The following is a 23,728-nucleotide window of genomic DNA, read 5'->3' as shown; positions in this document are numbered from 1 at the left end:
TTTTTGGGAGTGTTTTTTTTTTTTTATTACTAATTCAATTTCTTGTTATGGATCTGTTCAAATTTTATATTTTTTCCTGTTTCAGTTTTGGTAGTTTATATGCGTCTAGGAATTTGTCCATTTCTTCCATATTGCCTATTTCATTGGCATATAATTGCTCATAATATTCTCTTATTATTGTTTATATTTTTGCTGTGTTGGTTGTAATGTCTCCTTTTTCGTTCTTGATTTATTTGTTGAGGTCCGTCCTTTACTTTTTCTTTTTGATCAAACTTGCTAGGAGTTTATCAATTTTGTTAATTCTTTCAGAGAACCAGTTTCTGGTTTCATTGATCTGTTCTACTGTGGTTTTGTTTGTTTGTTTGTTTTGGTTTGTTTGGTTTGGGGTTTGGGTTTTGGTTTTGGCAGCATTGATTTCTATTTTCATCTTCATTATTTCCTGTATTCTGCTATTTTGGGATTTCATTTACTCTTCTTTTTCCAGTTTTTTAAGGTATAAGGTTAAGTTGTGTATCTGAGACCTTTCTTCTTTCTTTAGGAAGGCCTGGATTGCTATATACTTCCCTCTTATGACTGCCTTTGCTGCGTCCCAGAGGTTTTGGGCTGTGGTGTTATCATTTTCATTGGCCTCCATGTACTTTTTAAGTTCCTCTTTAACTTCTTAAACCAAAGAACTTCATTCTTTAGCAGGATGGTCTTTAGTCTCCAATTATTTGTTACCTTTCCACATTTTTTCTTTAGGTTGATTTTGAGTTTCATAGTATTGTGGTCTGAAAATATGCACAGTATGATCTCAATATTTTTGTAGCTGTTGAGGGTTGATTTGTGTCCCAGTATGTGATATATTCTGGAGAATGTTCCAAGTGCACTGGAGAAGAATGTGTATTCTGCCTCTTTAGGATGAAATATTCTGAATATATCTGTTAAGTCCATCTGGTCCAGTGTGTCATTCAAAGCCATTGTTTCCTTGTTGATTTTCTGTTTAGATGATCTTTCTTTTGCTGTAAGTGGGTTTTTGAAGTCTCCTTCTATTATGGTATTATTATTAATGAGTTTCTTTATGTTTGTGATTAATTGATTTATATATTTGGGTGCTTTCATGTTTGGAACATAAATGTTTACAATTGTTAGATCTTCTTGGTGGATAGACCTCTTAATTATGATATAATGCCCTTTTTCATCTCTTGTTAGAGACCTTATTTTAAAGTCTAGATTGTCTCATATAAGTATGGCTACTCTGGCTTCCTTTTGGTGAGCATTAGCATGATAGATGGTTCTTCATCCCCTTACTTTCAATCTGAAGGTGCCTTTAGGTCTAAAATGGGTCTCTTGTAAACAGCATATAGATGGATCTTGTTTTCTTATCCATTCTGTTACCCTGTGTCTTTTGATTGGAGTATTTAGTCCATTGGCATTTAGAGTGAGTACTGAAAGATATGAATTTATTGTCATTATGTTGCCTGGAAAGTTGGAATTTCTAATGGTGTTCTCTGGTCTTTTCTAATCTTTGTTGCTTTTGGTCTTTTTGTTTGTTTGGTTGTTTATTAATCTTTTCTCCCCTCAAAGAGTCCCTCTTAAAATTTCTTGCAGGGCTGGATTAGTGGTTACAAACTCTTTTAATTTTTGTCTGTCTGGGAAACTTTGTTTCTCTCCTTTTTGAATGACAGCCTTGCTGGATAAAGAATTCTTGACTGCATATTTTTCTGATTCTGCACATTGAATATATCCTGCCACTCCTTTCTGGCCTGCCAAGTTTCTGTGGATAGGTCTGTTGCAAACTTGATCAGTCTTCCCTTGTAGGTTTTTCCCCTTGCTGCTTTCATGATTCTTTCCTTGCCTGAATATTTTGTGTATTTGACAATGATATGCCTTGTTGATGGTCGGCTTTTGTTGAATCTAATGAGGGTCCTCTGTGCTTCCTGCATTTTGATGTCTCGTAAGGTTAGGAAAATTTTCCAGTATGATTTGCTCACATACCTTCTACCCTTTTTTCTCTCTCTCCATCTTCTGGGACTTCTATGATTCTGACATTATTCTTTTTTAATGAGTCACTGAGTTCTCTAATTCTTAAATCTTGCTCTTTTGCCTTAATCTCCCTCTTTTTTTCTGCTGCATTGTTCTCCATTAGTTTGTCCTCTATATTGCTGATTCACTGCTCTGCTTCATCCATTCTTGCTGCCATGGCATCCATTCAAGATTAAAGCTCAGTTATAGCATTTTTTATTTCATCCTGAGTAGATTTTACTTTTTTTTATCTCCAGAGAAAGGGATTCTAATCTATTTTAAATCCGCAGCTAGTGTTCTTATTATTGTGACTCTAAATTCTGGTTCAGACATCTTGCTTGTATCTATGTTGATTAAGTCCGTGGCTGTCATTTCTTCCTGTTCTTTCTTTTGGGATGAATTCTTTTGTTTTGTCATTTTGAAGGTGAAAAGGAATTAATAAAGTAAAAACAAATAAAAATTTAAAACAACACAAAGAAATCTAATAAGGATGCTAGATCTTTGGTGTGTTTTGATCTAGTTGTTGCAAGGAGCTTGATTAGACAAAAAAAAAAAAAAAACAAAAACGGGAAAGATAAGAAAGGAAAAAAAGAAAAAAGAAAAAACAGAAAAAAAATGTTTGAAAATTTGAAAAAAGTGAATACAATAAAATAGAATACAATAATTGAAATAATGGAAGTAAAATAGAATTTTAAAAATTCCTGAAACTAAGAAATATAATAAAAAATTAAAGAAGAATCTTTTTAATAAAAATAGAAAATAAAAATAATTTTTTTCTCTTTCTATATTTAAGAATAAGAAAAGAAAAAAAAGAAAAAAAATTAAATAGATGGACCATCAGACAGACTGAAATATGATTGAAATTACATTGATTTCCCTTAGAAGTCAAGCTATGAGTCACTTTATAGTCCATAAACTAAACAAACAGAAAGACTTGTGATGTTCAAGAGTGCTTTTGGGCAGGGCTTCGTGTAACAGCTCTATTCTCCACTAGTTGGCGCTGCTTAGCTTACTAGAATGGATTGTTGTGGTACATGTAGACAAGTGTGTTCATGTGTGGAAGGGGTGAAAATGGCATCACCCAGCTATTCAGTCTCTAGTATCAGAACTCCTCTCTCCCCGACTGGCAATCAAGCACTGCTCCTTTGTCTCTGGCTTCCATCCACTCCCTGCTTTTACACTGCTCATGACCAAGCTGTCAGGCTTCCATGTGGCACCTCCCTCCTGAGTTTTGTTTCTGATGCTCTGTTTCCCAAACCCTCGCTTCTGAAGGATTGTGGCTTTGACCCATTCTAGCCCTCTGAAGGAGGGTCTGACTGAACAATGGCTTGGTGCCAGTCCTCTGCAAGGAATGTTCACAAGACTATGCCACTGCTGCTGCCTAGAGACTGCCTCTGGGTGCCAGTCTGTCCCTGAAAAAGTTTATGCAATCAGGTAGCAGCAGCATTTTAGGGATTATGGCAGATCACAACACACATCTGTCACCAGGCTTCCCTCTTAACGTCGTTGTTCCAACACCAGTGAATATGGTTGTTCTCCAGGGTCCACTAGGACCTTTGCCTTTGGGACTGCTGCGCCATCTCTACCAAATCTCCCCCGAGCAGGGGCATCATATCACCAAGTCATGTGTCTCCAGGACTCCGATGACCTTGCAGGCTGCTCCTGGGAATCTGCTCTTCCCACCAGAACATCATCAGGTAGGGAGCTGTGGAGTTTCAGACTCTGTGCTCCCCTCTTTATAGAGTCATAATGGAATTTAAACTCTCCTTTTTTGCTCAGTCCCTTGCATACTCCTCCTTTTCTCTCCAGCTTCTTTCTGGGGGGAGGGTGCTTTCCCATACTCTCCTGGTGTCTCTGTCCTCTCTCTGCAAGCAAAAACAGCTCCCTGGCTTCTTGCTCCACCAGTTCACCTCTCTGTACTGTGTACCTGCTGAATTCTGTGGCTCAGGTTGTCCAGATTGTTGTTAGTCCTCAAATCAGTTTTCCAGGTGTGCAAGATGGTTTAGTGTTGATCTGGCTGCATTTCAGGGTCAAGAGACACGGAAACATCCATGCTGTTCCACTATCTTGGGCCCTCCGAGAAAATTCTTAATGTTGGCCACAGAGTAGATGAACTTTGTGTTGGTTTTCTAGGCCTTCCTCACTTAGAATATTCCAGATCTGACCTTTCTATCTTATGAATCCTCTTACCAAAGCCTAAAGAAAAATTAGACAGCAGTGGTGAGCTTTTGGTTTTTGTGAGCTAATTAGCAACTACTTTTTGAACAGAACCAATGAAGGGCCTTTTAGGTACTTTGCATTCCTTCTCATGCATTAGGCATTTTGGTCTCCAATTTACAGAGAAGGCTAAGATTACTATTGGTCGCACAACTATTACATTTTGAGTGTTAGCAAAGCTGAGATTCAAACTAAGACTGTTGAAATTCAGAGCCATAGATTTTCCCCCCCATTAGAGTAGAATTGTTTTCTAGTTATGGTTTTCTTGCCTGCTAATTTCCAAGTTGCTCTAAGTGCATCATCACATCACACTCTAAGTACATCATCTACATGATAATAGATAGCCAGATATGAGATACTTTCTGTGTGGTCTTTAAGCAACTGCTGTAGCACGCAAATCAGACACTAGACTACTCTTTGAGGTATGTTGCTAAGTGCTTCCTTTAGATCTGCTTTCTTTTGAAATTTTTTATAATTAAAATTGAAGCTATATTGGTGTAGAATTTTTTAAAATATACATCAAGTTTTAAGGCCCATTTAAATAAGACTCGATAAAACTTTAAGCAGCATTATCATGTGGGTTCTTTAGTTCCTCATATCTTTTCCTTGTTGCTGGATTTTTAAGTGCAGCTTCCCTAGAATTAGTATACCAGTTAGGTGGCCTACATTATCACAGAGGAAATACCTGTCTCACAGGGGAATGACGATGACAGATATCTTGGTAGGATCTGCTTAGCTCATCGCTCTCGCTATAGCCTGTTTTTCTCGGGTATACTAAGACCTGTCTTTCTCAGCTATACTAAGGGGTCAGAGCTCCATAATTTCTTATGTTCTTTTTTTCTTCCCCAAAGTCTTTGGAGAGAATTATCTGGTGCAGCTGATATCCCTCCAAAATGCAGATGGTTCCTGGGATCTAGATGAAAGTCTGGCCAGGATCCTAGGTATAAATTTGAAAGACCTACAGACTGCACTCCCTGTCAAGGTAAGATTCAGAGAAGGAAAAGGAGTATGTATGTTTTGGAGGGGTTGGGGTCAGTAAAGAGATTTGGGGTGATTCGTGACTCATCTGAGAAAGGAGACTATAGAAGGCCATAGACTAAATTGACTTCTCATAAATAGATGTTGAAGAGTTTTCCTGATATGTTAGAGAAGAAGGAACAAGGAACTAATAACCTAGTTGGTGGGAGTTGATGGATGACAAAGGGAAAGCAAACATACTCTTTCACTTTATATTCCCTGTCAGTCATCTTGGTTATAATAACTAATATTTGTTGAGCAATTACTCTGTGCCAGGCACTGTGCTAAGTACTTAACATCCACTGACTTATTCATCATAATAATTAAAGTAAACCCTGTTCACATTGCTATTTTATATAGAACTATAATAATGTGTCTGAGTTTACCTAGCCAGTCAGTGGCAGAGCTGGATTCAGTTCTAGAACTGTCTTCAGTTACATTGCTACTAATTTGTAGAGGTGGCCCACAAGTTAATAAAATTTCACTGAAGTCAGGAGAGGTGAAGTATTAATAGAGATCACTTAGTTATGTCAAATGTGTTTGAGTATGCTGATGAGGACAAATTACATTCCAGAATTCCAAGGCAACTTACCAAATCTTCTAACTGAGAAATCATTAAATATGGACAAAGGCCAAAAGCCTGAAAGACAAGTGTTCTTCTGAATTTTCAAAATGTGAAAGGTGGTGAAATAAATCTCAGGGGCGACTGGGTGGCTGAGTTACTTCGGCCTCTGGCTCTTGACTTTGGCTCAGGTCATGATCTCATGGTTTGTGAGTTCAAGCACTGCACTTACAGTGTAGAGCCTGCTTGGGATTCTCTCTCGCCTCTCTCTCTGCCCATACCCCACTTGTGTGCTCTCTCTTTCTCAAAATAAATAAACCTAAAATATTTTTTAAAAAATAATTTTAAAAAACCCTCAACGATCCTATACCTACATCAACTAATATAGCATCCACTTGTCACATGGCTATTGAGCACTTGAAATATGGCTAATGCAAATAAGGAACCAAATTCTCAATTGAATTAAAATGTGCTGTAATTGTGAAACACATGCTGATTTTAAGACTTACTATAAAAAAAGAATGTAAATATTTATCAATGATTATTTTTATATTGATTTTAAAATGATATTTTGAATGTGTTAGGTTAAATGAAACATATTAATAAAGTATTGTACCTGTTTATTTTTACATATAGCTACTAGGACATTTAGGATTATATGTGTGTGTGACATTTTATTTCTACTGAAATAAATAAATAAATTCCTACTGTTCTAGAACAAATAATTAAAGGGATAGTTTATAAACAGTTGGAAAAAGATATAAGAATCACGATGTTCTAACTCGGTTTTATTGGGAAACCAATGACATGTCAGACTAATGTTTTCTTCTTTGATATGGTAACTGGATCAATAAATCCAGGAAGTCAGGAGCCCTGGGGTGTCTCAATTTCAGTAAAGAATTTGAATTGTTTAAATGATGAGTACATTGATTGAGAACAAACTCATTGAAAATTCATTGCATTGAATAATGAATTTATTCAAACTTAAAACATGTTTAGAGCCACCAGGCTCTGAATTCTCTGGAGGTTGATATTTTCAATGCAAATTTAGATCCAATGTTTTTCTGTTTGTAAATTTGCCAAAACTGGGAGATAGAATATTAAGAAAATTGAGATCCCAAAAGACCTTGAACAATGAGTGACTTGTAACTTTTCATGGAAAAAAAACTTATTAGGAATCAAAATACTCTTTTTGCTTCTAAATCCTGAACTATGTAGAGAATAGAAGCAAAATTACTTAAGACTTGTTGTAACATGGAGACTTAGGGTGACTGCAAACTTCATCTGAATGAACAGATGTGATACGTGATTAGTTGAAGGCACAGGGTTGTCAGAAGAGCTGTGTTTGTTACATATTTGCGGCTGTGGTCATAGAATTTCAGAAGTACACTGACCTCCAGATATGACCGTTTAAGGAAGTGTATTTTATTTTTTATTTTTATTTTTAAAGTTTATTTATTTATTTTGAGAGAGAGAGCAGGGAAGGGGCAGAGAACGAGAGAGACAGAGAGAATCCCAAGTAGGCTTTACACTGTAAGTGTTCAAAGCCTGATGCGGGCCTCGAACCTATCCACCGTGCGATTATGACCTGAGCCAAAATCAAAGTCAGATGCTGAACCAACTGAGCCATCCAGGTGCCCCTAAGGAGGTATATTTTTAAAATCACTGTGATGTTTGTTTCTAGACTAAATCAAGCATGGAGATTCTTACTGATTTGACATCAGTAGTTCTCTTAAAGAAGAATGAAAGGAATTGAGAATTTTGATTTCAGGACTTGATAGCTGTTTCCAAATTTTAAAGGTCATGATCTTAAAAAACAATTTTTCTTGATCTGTTGAGTTTAGAATCTAAAGGTGGGACCCTGGGTGAAAACTCATTTTCTTTCTTTTTGTTAAAAATTGTTTAATGCAAATCGAATCCAACAGCACATAAAAAGAATTATCCACCAAGATCAAGTGGGATTCATTCCTGGGTTACAGGGCTGGTTCCATATTTGCAAATCAATCAGTGTGATACATCACACCAACAAAAGAAAAGATAAAAGCCATATGATCTTGTTGATAGATGCAGAAAAAGCATTTGACAAAATACAGCATCGCTTCTTAATAAAGACTCTTGAGAAAGTCAAGATAGAGGAACTTACTTAAACATCATAAAAGTCATCTATGAGAAGCCCTCAGCTAACATCATCCCCAATGGGGAAGAACTGAGAGCTTTCTCCCTGAGATCAGGAACATGACAGGGATGTCCACTCTCACCACTGTTGTTTAACATAGTGCTGGAAGTCCTAGCATTAGCCATCAGACAACAAAAGGAAATCAAAGGCATCAGAATGGGCAAAGAAGAAGTCAAACTTTCACTTTTTGCAGACGACATGATACTCTACATAGAAAACCCGACAGATTCCACCAGAAGCCTACTAGAACTGATCCATGAATTCAGCAAAGTTGCAGGATACAAAATCAATGTACAGAAATTGGTTGCATTTTTATACACCAACAATGAAGCAACAGAAAGAGAAATCAAGAAACTGATCCCATTCACAATTGCACAAAAAACCATAAAATATCTAGGAATAAACTTAACCAAAGATATAAGAGATCTATATGATGAAAACTATAGAAAACTTATGAAGGAAATTGAAGAAGACACAAAGAAATGGAAAAACATTCCATGCTCATGGATTGGAAGAATAAATATAGTTAAGATGTCATTATTACCCAAAGCAATCTACACATTCAATGCAATCCCAATCAAAATTGCACCAGCATTCTTCTCAAAACTAGAACAAATACCCTAAAGTTTGTATGGAACCACAAAATACCCTGAATAGCCAAAGTAATATTGAAGAAGAAACCAAAACGGGAGGCATCACCATCCCAGACTTTAGCCTCTACTACAAAGCTGTCATCGTCAAGACAGTATGGTATTAGCACAAAAACAGACACATAGACCAATGGAATAGAATAGAGAACTCCGAATTGGACCCACAAATGTACAGCCAACTAATCTTTGACAAAGCAGGAAAGAGTATCCAATGGAAAAAAGACAGCCTCTTTAACAGATGGTGCTGGGAGAACTGGACAGCAACATGCAGAAGAATGAAACTAGATCATTTTCTCACACAATACACAAAAATAAACTCAAAATGGATAAAGGACCTGAATGTGAGATAGGAAACCATGAAAACCCTAGAGGATAAAGCAGGAAACAACCTCCTTGACCCCAACTGCAGCAATTTCTTACTTGACACATACCCAAAGGCAAGGGAATCAAGAGCAAAAATAAACTATTGGGACCTCATCAAGATGAAAAGCTTCTGCACGGCAAAAGAAACAATCCATAAAACTAACAGGCAACCGATGGAATGGGAAAAGGTAGTTGCAAATGACTTATCAGATAAAGGGCTAGTATCCAAAATCTATAAGGAACTCACCAAACTCCACACCTGAAAAACAAACAATCTAGTGAAGAAATGGGCAGAAGATAAGAATAGACACTTCTCCAAAGAGGACATCCAGATGGCCAACAGACACATGAAACAATGCTTAGCATCCCTCCTCATCAGGGAAATACAAATCAAAGTGACACTGATATACCACCTTATGCTGGTCAGAGTGGCTAAAATGACCAAATCAGAGGACTCTAGATGCTGGCAAGGATGTGGAGAAACGGGCACCCTCCTACACTGTTGGTGGGAATGTAAACTGGTACAGCCCCTCTGGAAAACAGTGTGGAGATTCCTCAAAAAATTAACAATAGAACTCTCCTATGACCCAGCAATAGCACTGCTAGGAATTTACCCAAGAGATACAGGAGTGCTGATGCATAGGGACACATGTACCCCGATGTTCATAGCAGCACTCTCAACAATAGCTAAAACATGGAAAGAGCCTAAGTGTCCATCAACGGACAAATGGATCAACAAGATGTGGTTTATCTATACGATGGAATACTACATGACAATGAGAAAGAATGAAATCTGGCCATGTGTAACAACATGGATGGACCTTGAGGGTGTTATGCTGAGTGAAATAAGTCAGGCAGAAAAGGACAGATACCATATATTTGCATGTATAGGAGGATTAGGAGGAACTTAACGGAGGACCGTGAGGGAGGAGAAGGGGAAAAATAGTTGGGGAGAGGGAGGGAGGCAAACCATGAGAGACTCTTGAATGTTGAAACAAACTGAGGGCTGATGGGCATAGGGGAGAGGGGAGGGGGGGTTATGGGCATGGAGGAGGGCACTTGTGGGGAAGAGCACTGGATGTTATATGGAAACCAACTTGACAATAAACTACTAAAAAAATTTTTAATGTTTATTTTTGAGTAAAAGACAGAGTGCGAGTGGGGAGGGGGCAGGGAGAGAAGGAGACACAGAATCTGAAGCAGGCTCCAGGCTCTGAGCTGTTAGCACAGAGCCCGATGTGGGGCTCAAACCCATGGACCATGAGATCATGACCTGAGCCGAAGTCAGACACTTAACCGACTGAGCCACCCAGGCACCCCTAAAACTCATTTTTTGTTCTGTGGCTGGGACTTTCCTGAGTGACATGAACAGTATGACTCCAGTCCCAGCTGAGTCATTTGCTAGAAGGCCAACTTTGCTAAAAGGCAAATCATTTCACTTTTTTGTGAATCCATTTTCTCTCTCCAAAATGTTATTATTGGTGGGGCGCTTGGTTGGCTCAGTTTAAGTGGCTGCCTCTTGGTTTTGGCTCAGGTCATAATCTCACGGTTTTATGAGTTCAAGCCCCACATGGGGCTCTGCACTGGCAGCACAGAGACTACTTGGGATTTCCTCTCTCTCTTTTTCTCTCTATCTCTCTCTGCCCTTCCCCCCATGCTATCTCTGTCTCTCAAAATTAATAAATAAACTTATAAATTTTTTAAATAAAAAATGTCATTATGACATTGTCATTATGTCATTATGACAGTGAGGTAATTCCTCATTTTTTTCGGTTTGGCAAATATTCAAACAAAAATACACTCAATATTTTATAAAAATATAACACAATTATGTCTGTGTCTCTCTTATCATAGCTTGGGAATCCTTGTTGGGGATATTATAAGAGTTTTAAGCACTGCACTGGTGGGTCTACTGGGTTGAAAACTCAAGACTTTTTTACTCTAAGACTCAAGATTATTGCCCTGAGTTTCAGGGCCTGGCCTTACGCCTTGCAAGTAGCAGATGAGGTCTAGAAAGAGCTAAGTCATCACATGTAATAGCAGTTTTGGGCAAAGTGAGTGAGGGGCTCTTTGCATCTCCTTCAAGAGATTCCCGCTCCAACTTGGAGACTTCAGGGAAGTTTCTGTCTGTTGCACAGGATGCAGACCCCTCAAGCTGGGCCACAGTTCTGGCGGTGGTTTGGCTGCATGCCATGGCTAAGCACCAAAAGTGTGAGTGGGAACTTCTGGAAAAGAAGGCCAGACTCTGGATTAACATGAATGCAGGTAGGAGTTCAATCCTAAAGCCCCATCTTCTTCCCTCTGTTGGAAGCTACCCATCTTGTCAGGTGCTGAGCCTCCAGGCCTACTAGAGGGTGACTAAGAGGGAGGCCCCATAGTCCTCTCCCTGACTATCCCGGTTTAGGCCTTTTCTGGTCTCTCACATAGTCCTTTCCTTGGCAGACTGAGGGTATAGTCTTAAATGGGGGAGGGGAAGGTAAGTGAAGAGGGAAAGGGACATGGTTGGGGACTGCGATTTGTGAGGAGATGATGTGGCATTTATTCTCCTCATCATCTCGGTACTGTACTGAATATAAGGCTGGGCTGGAGCTCTCACTTCTCGGGGGTTTCTTATCCCATGGCTGCGCAGTATTTAAAGGGTCTGAGAAGATGAAAAGGAGTCTGGGCAGTAGGAAGAGAAAAGTCAGGGGTGTTGAAGAAAGACAGGAGCGGGACTCAGGGGAGATGAGCGGGCTGGTTGAGGGGAGACTTGGGGAAGAGTATGGACTCGCATTTTGGTTCCTCAGCCCTAATTCTTGCTTTCTCCTCCCAACAGGCTCCATCAAGAAAAAGCTTGTGAAAGCTGCTATTACTTTTACCAAGTCCTCTGTGGACCCTGGCGTCTTTGGTAGCTGAGGAGACCATCCAGAGAAACAAGTGCCTTGCCCCTGCTGCTGCCCTTTCCTTTATGCTCTCCTGCTGTAGTGTGTTTTTGTCTTTTACACCTGTCCTATCAGTTTCTTGACATAAAAGTGAAGGATGCCCATCCCACCTTGCCTTTCCGTTCCAGGTTCCCTTTGGGTAGGGCGATCTGCTGCCACCCTGCATGTATGCTCAACCAAGTGTCAATGGTCCCAGAACCTGTTCCCTTTCTTGGAGGAATTTAAAGCATTCTTAGATATTTACATTCCTCCCAGCTTTTCCAGGATGACTACATGAAAAACAGGTGATGTGGACTCCAGACAAAAGGGTACAGCACTGATGTTAGGGGATGCCTAAAGAAGAGATTTCAGTGCATTATATTTGTCTATTCCCTTTGATCTTTTTTTTTTTTTTGAGAGAGAGAGGGCACAACTGAGCAAGGGGCAGAGAGAGAGAGAATCCCACAAAGGGCAAAACGGGGGAGGGGGTGGTGGGGTGAGAGAGAGAGAAGCAGGGCTCATCCGAATTGGGGCTCGAGCTCACCCATTGTGGGACTCGGACTCACGAACTGTGAGATCATGATCTGAACCAAAGTCAGATGCTTAATGACTGAGCCACCCAAGCACACCTATTTCCTTTGATCTTATATACTCATTAGGACCAGACTGCTGAGCTATCCAATTCTCTATTCTAAGATAGGACAAAGAGTAGCAAGGGAGGTTAAAAGCCAGCATCAGGATCAATGTAACCTCACGATCACAAAGAAAGAGACTCCAGGGGTCCTCTGTGAAAGGCGGCACTGCTGGTGGCCTTCTTGGTTTATCCCACTTGGATTTTACTAATCAGTACTGCATGCCTTCCCTCTCATTGCCTGAGACTGGATTGAATCATACCTGTTGGAGACAGATGTTTCCCCTTGTTAAACATCTTTCTTTGTTAAGTTTATTTATTTATTTTGAGAGAGAGGGAGGGAGAGAGAGATCCCAAGCAGGCTTTGTGCCTGTGGGCCTGGCACAGGGCTTGAACCATGAGATCCTGAGCCAAAATAGAGTTGGACGCTTAACTGACTGAGCCACCCAGGTGCCTCTTAATTGTTTTACATCTTAGCAAGAAGGGAATAATGGAATCTTTAGTCCTGGCCTGAATCCATGAGACCTCTAAGTCAGGCCCTATAACCTATACTAAAGGAAAATGTGTGATACTCTGGTTTCTCTTCAGATCATATAAATCTTTCACCTTTTAAAGGAAAATGTGTGTTTAATGGTAGCTTTGCCTGAGACCTGAGACTGGATCACTCAGCCCATGAGGAAGAAATGGGCTCCCCATGCTTGTTTCTGGCTTTATGTCCCACATACTGTGTCCTAGTGGAAACGACCCTATTTGATGCATTGTCCCCTAAAATACTATTGTATCAATATTAAAATGGCTATCTCTACACTGCACTTTCTTGGGTCTAATCTTTTGTAGATTAATTTTTTGAACTTGCATTGGTTTTCCGTTTTTTTTTTTTGAAAAAAGTTTTTGTTTTTTTTTTAATTTCTGAGAGAGAGAAAGAGACTGCGTGAGAAAGGGAGGGTCAGAGAGAGGAGATACAGAATCTGAAGCAGCCTCCAGGCTCTGAGCTAGCTAGTCAACACAGAGCCTGATACAGGGCTCAAACCCACCGACCATGAGATCATGACCAGAGCCAAAGTTGGATGCTTAACCTACTGAGCCACCCAGGTGCCCTGCACCTGCAGTAGTTTTATTATCCCTTATTTTCCCTCTCAACGTTGCTGATGCCTGCACACTGTTCACGCCAGGTCCTGTCCCCACATTTTCTATTGTAGGCTGATTTCCTGACTTACATGAAGCCAGTAAATGACACTGATCAGAAAACTACTTGTAGAATCTTGACAATATACTTAAATAGTTATGTGATAATGGACACATGACTTAACCCCCAGGAGCTTAGTATCCTTATGTGTAAAACCAGGATTACAAATTCCATTGTCACTTTCGTGTTGAATACTCAAGAATTCTGGCGATGACCTCAATATCCTCCATTCACTCACGTAGAGAATGGCCTGGACCTGAGTTCTGTTGAGCTGTTGAGTGAACCTTAGGAACATTAGCCTGACTTGCATAGTAGAGACTGATTTCCCAGGACTTTCTCCTGAGCTGGCTTATGGCTGAGTGTCACCTGTGGAACAGGGCTGTGCCATCACCTGGAAGCTTGCTAGAAATCCAGAGTTTTAGGCAACCCCAAGAACTCCTGTATAGAACTCTGCCTTTTAACAAGGTCTCCAGGGAACTCATGTGCACATTCAGGATTGAGAAGTGAGGGCTTAGTCTTTATGAAATAAGCTTGTTTGTATCCATGGTTGCCACCTAGATAGGTCCTATCAATGCTGTGACAAGAGACAGCTTCCTAAACACCATGAAACTTTTAGAATCACCCTGTGCTCACAAAAAGATAGCCCTTTACATTTATTATTGGATCATTTTTTATTACATGTATTATTCCCTTCCTGTTTTCTTACCCTTCAGCTTGTGGACTAGGCTAGGGCTTGGGGACTTCTAGAGCAGAAACCAAACTGAAACAACAACAAAAGCAGTCAGGTTTGTCTTCTTTAAGATACAGAACCAAGTATTGTTTTAAAGTAGCGAGGTTTTATTTTCCCATTCGAGCTCATGCAATAGTTGTGCCAACTGTAAATTCCTCAAATTTAAACAAGTGTTGGTCTTCATAATCAACAAGTATGTTTTGGCACATTTATCAAAGCGCACTTTCAAGGCTGGTGCCACATGTTTTTGGAAAATATAAAGCACCATCTGTACTTTCAGGAACTGATGATCTGGGCAAGGAGCCCAGGAGAGAAACAGCTCGACGCCCATTGGGCATCCTCACCCTGCAGCTCTTTCCCGGCTTCAGAGACTTGGCCCCAAGGAGGATGGCAGATAGCACTACCTTGAGATTCTCCTACTCACACTGAGCCCAGAACCTTCCAGTGCAGGTACCCTGCTACACAGAGACTTATTAATGAAACCCAGTGCCTCTTTTCCCCAGTTCCAGCATAGTTGCACTGGGATCATGTAGCACATGCTGTTCCTCTTCCAACTCAGCCATTGCTTCTTTAAAAACAGTCCATGTGCTTCTAGTATCTGATTGACTAGAGGAAAACTGAGAAAACTCTCATGCAATGAGCTAATCCCATGTACTATTTCTCCTACCAGCTTCATCAGTTTTTGCCTCATGTATTTTGATGATCTCTTCTTAGGAGTGTACACATTTAAAATTATTATATCTTCTTGGAGAATTCACCCTTCATCATTATGTAATACTATATCCTTGATGGCTTTCCTGGTTCTGAAATTTGCTTTGTCTGAAATGAGTGTAGCCACACCAGGTTTCTTTCTTTCTTATTGAATTTTTAATAAATCTTTATTTTTGAGAGAGAGAGAGAGAGAGAGAGAGAGAGAGAGGGAGAGAGATAATCCCAAGCAGGCTCTGTGTTATCACAAACCTGTGAGATCATGACCTCAGCTGATCAGACACTTAATCGACTGATCTCATGAACCCGTGAGATCATGACCTAAGTTGAAAACAAGAGTTGGACACTTAACCACTGAGCCACTCAGGCACCCTACACCATCTTTCTTTTGATTAGCATTAGCATGGTGTGTGTTTCTCCATCCCTTGATTTTTAACCCTATGTACATCTTTATATTCAAAATAGATTTCCTGTAGACAGTATATACTTGGGTTGTTTTTTTTTTTTTGCTCTGACAATCTCTGTCTTTTAATTGACATACTTATTCATATTTAAAGTAATTATTAGTATAATTGGATTTATATCTACCATGTTTAACTGTTTTCTATTTGTTGCATCACCTCGCGTCCCTTTTTTTGGTTTGAAGTAAGCATTTTGTGTGACTTTCTTTTATCTCTACTCTTAACATATCAATTATATTCCTTTTTTTAAAATTGTTGCCCTGGAACTTGCAATATACATTTGAAACTAACCCGAAGTTCATCTTCAAATAGCACTATACCACTTTCCGTGGAGTGCAGGCACCTTATAACAGAGTTTTCTTAGCCTCCACCCACCCTCCCCACTCCCACAACTGTAGGATTGCTGCTATTCAGTTCTCTTATCATATATTATGATTACCCAGGGCTTTGTTATTATTATTGCTTTAAAATTGATCTTTTAAATCAATTAAGAGAAAAGATTTATTCCACTTTATTTATTCTCCAACACTCTTTCTATTTTTAAGTTGATCTGAATTTCTGACCTATATCATTTTCCTTCTTCCTGAAGGATCCCTTGTTTCTTACAGAACAGGTGTACCCGAAATGGGTTCCTTCAATTTTTGTTTGGGAAAGTTTTTATTTCTTCACTTTTGAAGGGAAATTTTACTGGAAGAATTGTATATCTTATACTTTATTTTTTTAATTTAAATTTTAGTTACGGTGCAATATTGGTTTCAGTATATCCTATACTTAACATGTTTCAACACTTTAAATATTTCACCCCGCTCATGTCTTGCTTGTATCGTTTTTGACAAGAAATCTGGTATCATTCTTCTTTTTACTCTATTTAATGGGTAAGGTGTTTCCCTCCCACGTAGACTTCTTTCAAGTTTTTCTCTTCATCTTTGGGTTTTCTTTTTATATATGTTCCCTACCCCCCCCCCCCCACTTTTGTAAGGATGCTATACTGTCTCTTCTAGGATATCTGTTGTTTACTAGAAGGTTTACTTTTCTTTCTTTTAAAAAATGTTTTTAATGTTTTATTTATTTTTGAGAGAGAGGTAGAGACAGCATGAGCAGGGGAAGGTCAGAGAGAGAGGGAGACACAGAATCTGAAGCAGGCTCCAGGCTCTGAGCTAGCTGTTAGCACAGAGCCCGATGTGGGGCTCGAGCCCACAAGCTGTGAGATCATGACCTGAGCCGAAGTCAGATGCTTAACCGACTGAACCACCCAGGAGCCCCTAGAAGGTTTACTTTTCTTGAACCTTGACCTACTTGTCAGCTTATCCCATAGAAATTGGATACTGTAGTTTGTTTGGCAGATGGGGCTATATCTCAGACCCCGCTAGATTAGTGATACTTCCACTAATATCTGTCTGCTATCTCTGATCCAGAAGCTGTTCCAGTACTCTAGCCTGATGTGGTTACCTGAACCATGTCCCAGGAGTTCACAGGCTTTGATAATGGGAATGGGGACCAGATACAAGCATGAGAAATCACTTAGGAATTGGTGATGACTGAGGACACCAAATCATTCAAGAAAATCCCGTGGATTCAAGTCCCTGATATTTCTATCATTCCCATCTCTCCATCACCAAAGATGTAGATAATATGATTTTTATTCCTACATTTATTACTTTAGCTCTTGTGGATGTGGATCACATCTCTTTCATAGAAACCATTAAATTGTCAAGAAGTTAAACAAAGAAATTGAACACTTTCACACTAGAAGAGAAAGAAAGGAAGAAAGAAAGAAAGAAAGAAAGAAAGAAAGAAAGAAAGAAAGAAAGAAAGAAAGAAGAAAGAAAAAATAGCAGCCCTAAGAAATTTATCACCCTTTAGCCATCGTTCTGCTCTTTTCCATTTTTGGCTCATAGTCCACTTCTTCCCCAGAGTTTTTGCAGTAAGGGAAGAAGTTTTCATTTGGCCCTTTCCCCCAGACCCCAGTCCTGCCAACAAACATAAAGCACCTGTCACTGGGCCAAGAATACCTACATTTATCCTTGCTATTAATAATCAGAAAGTTCTGCTGAATGATTAGTTGAGAAACCAGTTGTTTCTGGAATATGCCAGTGATTTCCTTAAATCCCTGGAATAGAGGAAAAGGAGTTAAACAAGGTTTTCTCTGATTAAAACAAGGATGATTTCAATATAAGGTGAATTTCTCTGCAAATATTCCATAGCAAGACAGCTCTGTTGTGAAATATCTATGGAACTTTCTGGGACTCCTGCCCTATGAAATAGGATGTAAGCTGAACAAGCTTCTCTCTGTTGCTCTCTCGCTTTCTTCCATAGCGTAAGGCCAAAATCTTGTCAGAAAACACAACATAAAAACTGTAATGACTGTGAGGGTATACATAAGCCTCCTCTAAATCTCAAGAATGATTCTACTAATAACTCTCCTCTCATACAGGGACAGCTGCTGTCTGGATGAAGTCATTTTTTGGAAGCAGTAATGGTGTAGTGGAAAGAGGGCTCAGCCTAGGAATGCCTGGGCTCCTTTATGGTCTAACTTTAGGAAAGTCACAGTTGCTCTGAGTTCCAATGTCCTCATTTGTAAAACAGGTCTCATAAGGGCCACCTTACAAAGTTCTTGAGAGAATTAATTAAAATGACATAAAAGTGCACCAGGAAGCTGAGACAATCACACAAGTAAGGTGATATTACTTATGAATACATATCTGAAAGTCAGAATTAGGTCTCAACATTTTTTCTTTATATAACAGGAAAGAGTCCTGTTATCCTGGATTTGAGATACAGCTCTACTATTGACCAACTTTATTACCTCGATTAAATTGCTTAAACCCTTTGAGCCTAAATTTCCTACTAGAAATGGGGGAAATAATGCTACCTGCCTAATAATAGAGTTCTAGTGAACACTGAAAGAGATAATACATGTACACTACTCAACACAATTCTGGCATATATGTACAATAAGTGTTAGCTTTTACTAAAACTGTAGTCTCAAAATAAACAATAAAACTGGTCTGTTCACTATGACATCTCAACAGGTCACTCTTATCTCATGAGACTCTGCCTGAGTAGCATCTGGACTCACCCCAGGACCTATGTTTCTCCCTTTAAAAGAATGTTTTCAAGGGTGCCTGGGTGGCTCAGTTGGTTGAGTGTCTGACTTCAGCTCAGGTCGTGATCTCACGGTTCGTGGGTTTGAGCCCCGCATCGGGCTCTGTGCTGACAGCTAGCTCAGAGCCTGGAGCCTGCTTCAGATTCTGTGTCTCCCTCTCTCTCTGACCCTGCCCTGTTGACGCTGTATCTCTCTCTCTCTCTCTCTCTCTCTCAGCAATAAATAAAACGTTTAAAAAATAGTGTTTTCACAACAGTCTTGGCATTACAATGGTTACTTTTGTAAGCACTATGGTCATATTTGTCATTTCTTTTGTATAGGGATTCATAGAATTACCATTATTAAGTAAACATTCCACTTTTACTGTGTTAGGTCAGTATCACTGAAAAGTTTTACAGTATAAATAAAACCAAATGATCTCAGAATTAGAAAGAACATTGATTCAAGTTATTCATCCACATTGAGAATATTCTTACTGGCATACCTACAAGATGATTCTCTCCACACCTTGGATACTTCCAGCGACAAGGAGCTAAACATCTCATAAGCCTGTGTATTTCATCTATGTACATTTTCTAGTAATTAAACACTTTCTACTCCGAAAATAAATCTGTCTGTCTACCACATCTGCCTGTGATTCATGTGTCATCACAGGGAACTGCACGTATCAAGACTACCAGCCATGCAAGCACTTGAAGATCACATTGTATCTCTGCTTCTGTTTGGGTACAAAACTCAAACCTCTGGGATTCATCATAGTATCATGCTTAAAAGCATCGGCTTTGCAATTAGAATCTCAAGTCAGTTTCTCTCTAGCTGTGTAATCTTCAAGATATTTCATCTCCTTTTCAGTTTCTTTGTCAAATATAGACTCCTTTATGAGGCTTCTATTGGACACTGAAAGTAATAATGAATTTGACATTTAGCATAGCACTTGGTTAGAGGTAAATGTTTACTGTGGATTAAGTGAATATTAGATACTTAGTCAATCATTTTTATCAATCATTTCGAGAAGGTTTATAACCAGCTCCTTTATTTTGTTCTTAAACAATTTTAATGTTTGTTAATTTTTGAGAGAGAGACAGAGTGTGAGCAAGGGGCAGAGATAGAGAGAGACACACACAGGATCCAAAGCAGGCCCCAGGCTCCAAACTGTCAGCACAGAGCCTGACGCAGGGCTCAAACTCACAATCCGTGAGATCATGATCTGAGCCAAACTTGGATGTTTAACTGACTGAGACACCCAGGTGGCAGATAGCCAGTCCCTTTATTTATACTGGTCCTCTGTTATGGATGTGTCCAATATATAAATATTTCTCTTTAGGAGTACTGACCTGAAGGACATATAATGATCAGAGATGCATAAAAATAATCACTAACTGATTAGGTTTCTGTTTTTAATATTGATGTTTATTAGAGATAACTATATAATCACATGAATGTATAGATAACCTTGAAAGCAATTGACAGATAATATAATAAGCAAAGCCTTGAGGGTGTATGAGACAACCAAAAAGTGATAGAATTGGAGCTCACTCTATCATGTAAGTGATCTTGAAGGAGCATAGATATTTCCCACTTTAGAGCATCCCTTTCTGATGATCTTACTGCTATTATTTCTTAGCTGGATGATAAATAAGGTTGAAAAACTAATTGCTCCCTCAGAGCTATTTCTATATCTCAAGTACGACTTAAGGGAATCTGAAAAAATTTTCAAGGAAGCAGTCCAGAGAGAGTGAGTATGTACAGGTCTTGATTGTACAAACCCTATGAGACTCGGTTGTTTATAAGTAGGAGAATTGAAACTCCTTTAGCTGGAGCACTCTGTGCTCTGCTCAGAGACAGTAAAGGTGAGGTCATGTTATAACACTCTGGTAAACTTGACTGTTCTCGGGTAGACCATGTGAGTGTCCAGACTGCTGCCCATAGCTGCCCATTTGCCTCTGCCTCTCATACATGAGCAGGTCCACACACAGGAGATTTTCTGGTCCCTGGGGATATCTTTGACCTGAAATAGACTTATAAATCAAACAGGATTATAGAATTATAGAATATCCAACTGTAGGTAAGGACCAAAGAACACTGAGAGCCTTTTTTTGACCAAGGAGAGGTGATCCGGAACTCACAAAAATATTGGCATTGCTTGGGGACACTCTTCAGGTGTGACTAGAATTCGTAATAAGAAGCAGTTTGTCAACAGCATCCCTCCCCCAGAATGTCACTGTTTCCGTCTCTGCTGTCTTCAATTTAGCCCCAATTGTAGGGTGGTATATGAATGACTCATTTTGACTTGGCCATTCTCTTTGGCATGTTTTTCAGTGTCCCTTGCCACAATTTATGATTGGAATCCCATGTTGAATGTGACTCTATCACTTGAAAGCTCCTGTATTGGGACTGATACTAAGTTTAGTGTCAAAGGGATAGAAAAAGGCTATTGTCTGATCTCTAAAACTGAATTAGATATTAACTAGGTGTGCTGTACGGTCAAGACTGGAAATAACCAGGAAGAAGTAACACAAGAAGGCTTGTCCCATCTTACTATAAAAATGATGTGAACCCATCTAGAAGAGTGTCATTGCTTGCAGGGGATCAGGCTGTCTTAGAAAGCAGAGGCAGAGGGCTGTTTTCCTAGTGATTGGGAATACAAAGCAGCCTGAATGAACTGAAACACATCTGGGTCTCAGCTCTGTCACATATTGGCTTAGTAACCTTTGGCAACTTGTTGAACTTTTCCAAGCTTCATTTCTCTGATTTGTAGGTGAGAATAGTAGTAATAGCTTCTTCTTATGGGCTTACTTAAATGAATTCTATTTGGAAAGTGTTAAGCATAGTCCTTGGAGCACAGTAAATATTCATTAAGTGGTATGTATGTATATGCATGTGTCTATGTATTATTAATATTGTTAAATGAGTAGTGGGAGGAAGAGGTCTCTGTGTCCTTCAGACACCATACCTTGCTCTTGAATTGTTTGAGCAGTTCTTTGATTTTCTGCTATACATTTCTTCATCACAGTAACGTGAAATTGATGCTTTTTTGCTGCTACTATTTCTTTTGCTTAATATTTCAGGTTGCCTCAAGTCTCGTTAGGAAAGGTTAAAAGCACCAGAAGAACCATAGCAGCATTCCCAATAGAGATGGGGCTATAAGTTCTTTCAACTCGGGAGGGATGTAATCTGAAGAGGATATGATCTAAGTCTATTCAATAATTTGTTTCACAAAACATTTATTTACAAATAATTATAGGATGCCAACATTAAAGGAAAGCAGTTAAAGAAGAAAGTTTAAGGTAAATAAAATGAACACTTTTCATTAGGACTTATGTTTTTGCCAGATACCCTCACAGACATTTTATAATCTTTACTAAGACAGCCAGGATTCAAATGAAGTGCTCTGATTTCTAACACATTTTCCCCCCTGATTTTTTTCTAAAGGATACTGAATAGTGGAAGTTTGTTACTCAAAGACATCATGAGAGTTTAAAATACAAAGATACCCAAGGAGAGTCAATACTAACAAGAGAACTGAACAAATTGAAAAAGGTTTCTCAGCATGAGAATATTTTGTATCTAGCTTTAAACCTCTGATCTTGTCATAGAGGACAACCATCAGCCTCTACAACACATTCCTTCCAGGGGTGGGATGGAGTGTGGCACTGAAATTGGCATTTCTTATTACCTGACATTTTGATTGACATCTTGCCATTCATAAGGAGGCTGGTGTTGCCTGTTAAAAACACAGCCAAAGCATTCATCAGCAAAAAGCTTGATAATTTGATGTTGGGTGTTCATACTTTGGTGTCTTGGGTTCCTTTCAGAGGTCTGCCTTTCTCACACTATGAAGAATCTCTCAGTAGTGACTGAATTCATCCTGCTGGGCATCCCACACACGGAGGATCTGGAGGCCATGCTCTTTGTCCTGTTTTTGTGCTTCTACATCTTCACTCTTACGGGGAACCTGCTCATCCTACTGGCAATTGTCTCCTCCACTCGGCTTCACACCCCCATGTACTTCTTCCTGTGTCAACTGTCTGTGTGTGACATATTTTTCCCTTCTGTGAGCTCCCCCAAGATGCTCTTCTACCTCTCAGGAAACAGCCGGGTCATCTCCTATGCGGGCTGCGTGTCCCAGCTCTTCTTCTACCACTTCCTGGGCTGTACCGAGTGCTTCCTGTACACGGTGATGGCCTACGACCGCTTTGTGGCCATCTGTTACCCTCTCCGCTACACGGTAATCATGAGCCACAGGGTGTGTGCCATCCTGGCCATGGGGACTTCGTTTTTTGGCTGCATTCAGGCCACCTTTCTAAGCACGCTCACCTTCCAGTTGCCCTACTGTGGCCCCAATGAGGTGGATTACTTCTTCTGCGATATCCCGGTGATGCTGAAGTTGGCTTGTGCTGACACCTCAGCCCTGGAGATGGTGGGATTCATCAGCGTGGGCCTCATGCCCCTCAGCTGCTTCCTTCTCATCCTCACCTCATACAGTCGCATTGTCTGCTCCATCCTGCAGATCCGCTCTGCAGAGGGCCGGCACCGCGCCTTCTCCACCTGCAGTGCCCACCTCACCGCCATCCTGCTTTTCTACATGCCGGTAGTCCTCATCTACCTCAGACCAACCCCAAGCCCCTGGCTGGATGCAACTGTTCAGATCTTGAATAACCTGGTCACCCCTATGCTGAACCCTTTGATCTATAGCCTCAGGAATAAGGAAGTAAAATCATCTCTGTGGAAGTTGCTACATCACTTGGGGTTCCTTCCTGAACAGTTGTAGAGAAAGAACACTAGCTAAGACTTCAACTGTATTTTGTAGCCTATATAACAATTTTATGTATTTCTCACAAATATTTTTCAGTCTGAAAGCACAGGTATTATAAAATATATATAAAATGGATTTTCTCCATTTTACAGTGTGGGGGCTAATATCCTGAGACCTTAAAGTTACTTGTCGAAGGACCCATGAGGAGCGGATGGCAGAATGAAGATTCTAGAGTGGGTTTTCTGACTCTGGAACTTTTAC

General features: G+C 39.7%; 2 protein-coding genes across 4 annotated transcripts in view; both read left to right on the top strand.

Moving 5' to 3' along the window:
• The window catches only part of VWA5A (von Willebrand factor A domain containing 5A), a 34,713-nt gene extending 22,364 nt beyond the window's left edge, over positions 1-12,349 (top strand). For 2 of the 3 annotated variants that reach the window (XM_039250267.1, XM_039250266.1), the window contains exons 15-18: positions 3,546-3,701; positions 5,073-5,203; positions 11,128-11,254; positions 11,805-12,349. In XM_039250267.1, coding sequence (XP_039106198.1) covers positions 3,546-3,701; positions 5,073-5,203; positions 11,128-11,254; positions 11,805-11,884 — 494 coding nt within the window. In that variant the 3' untranslated portion in view covers positions 11,885-12,349. The remainder of the gene's footprint in view (positions 1-3,545; positions 3,702-5,072; positions 5,204-11,127; positions 11,255-11,804) is intronic. The other variant, XM_039250268.1, reaches the window with a different exon arrangement.
• Positions 12,350-22,546: 10,197 nt separating this feature from the next.
• LOC120243990 (olfactory receptor 149) lies at positions 22,547-23,482 on the top strand. Its single transcript, XM_039250259.1, has one exon. It carries the CDS (start codon positions 22,547-22,549, stop codon positions 23,480-23,482), a length of 936 nt encoding a protein of 311 aa, XP_039106190.1.
• Positions 23,483-23,728: the final 246 nt, after the last annotated feature.

The sequence above is a fragment of the Hyaena hyaena genome, unplaced genomic scaffold (assembly GCF_003009895.1).
Source record: "Hyaena hyaena isolate Hyena2069 unplaced genomic scaffold, ASM300989v1 scaffold_364, whole genome shotgun sequence".
NCBI classification, from domain to species: domain Eukaryota; kingdom Metazoa; phylum Chordata; class Mammalia; order Carnivora; family Hyaenidae; genus Hyaena; species Hyaena hyaena.
Note: the sequence above shows the minus strand (reverse complement) of the source record. Positions and strands in the feature narration are given on the sequence as shown.

Coding starts and splice junctions, on each gene's coding strand:
- LOC120243990 (XM_039250259.1), top strand. CDS start 22,547: ATGAAGAATCTCTCAGTAGTGACTGAATTCATCCTGCTGGGCATCCCA.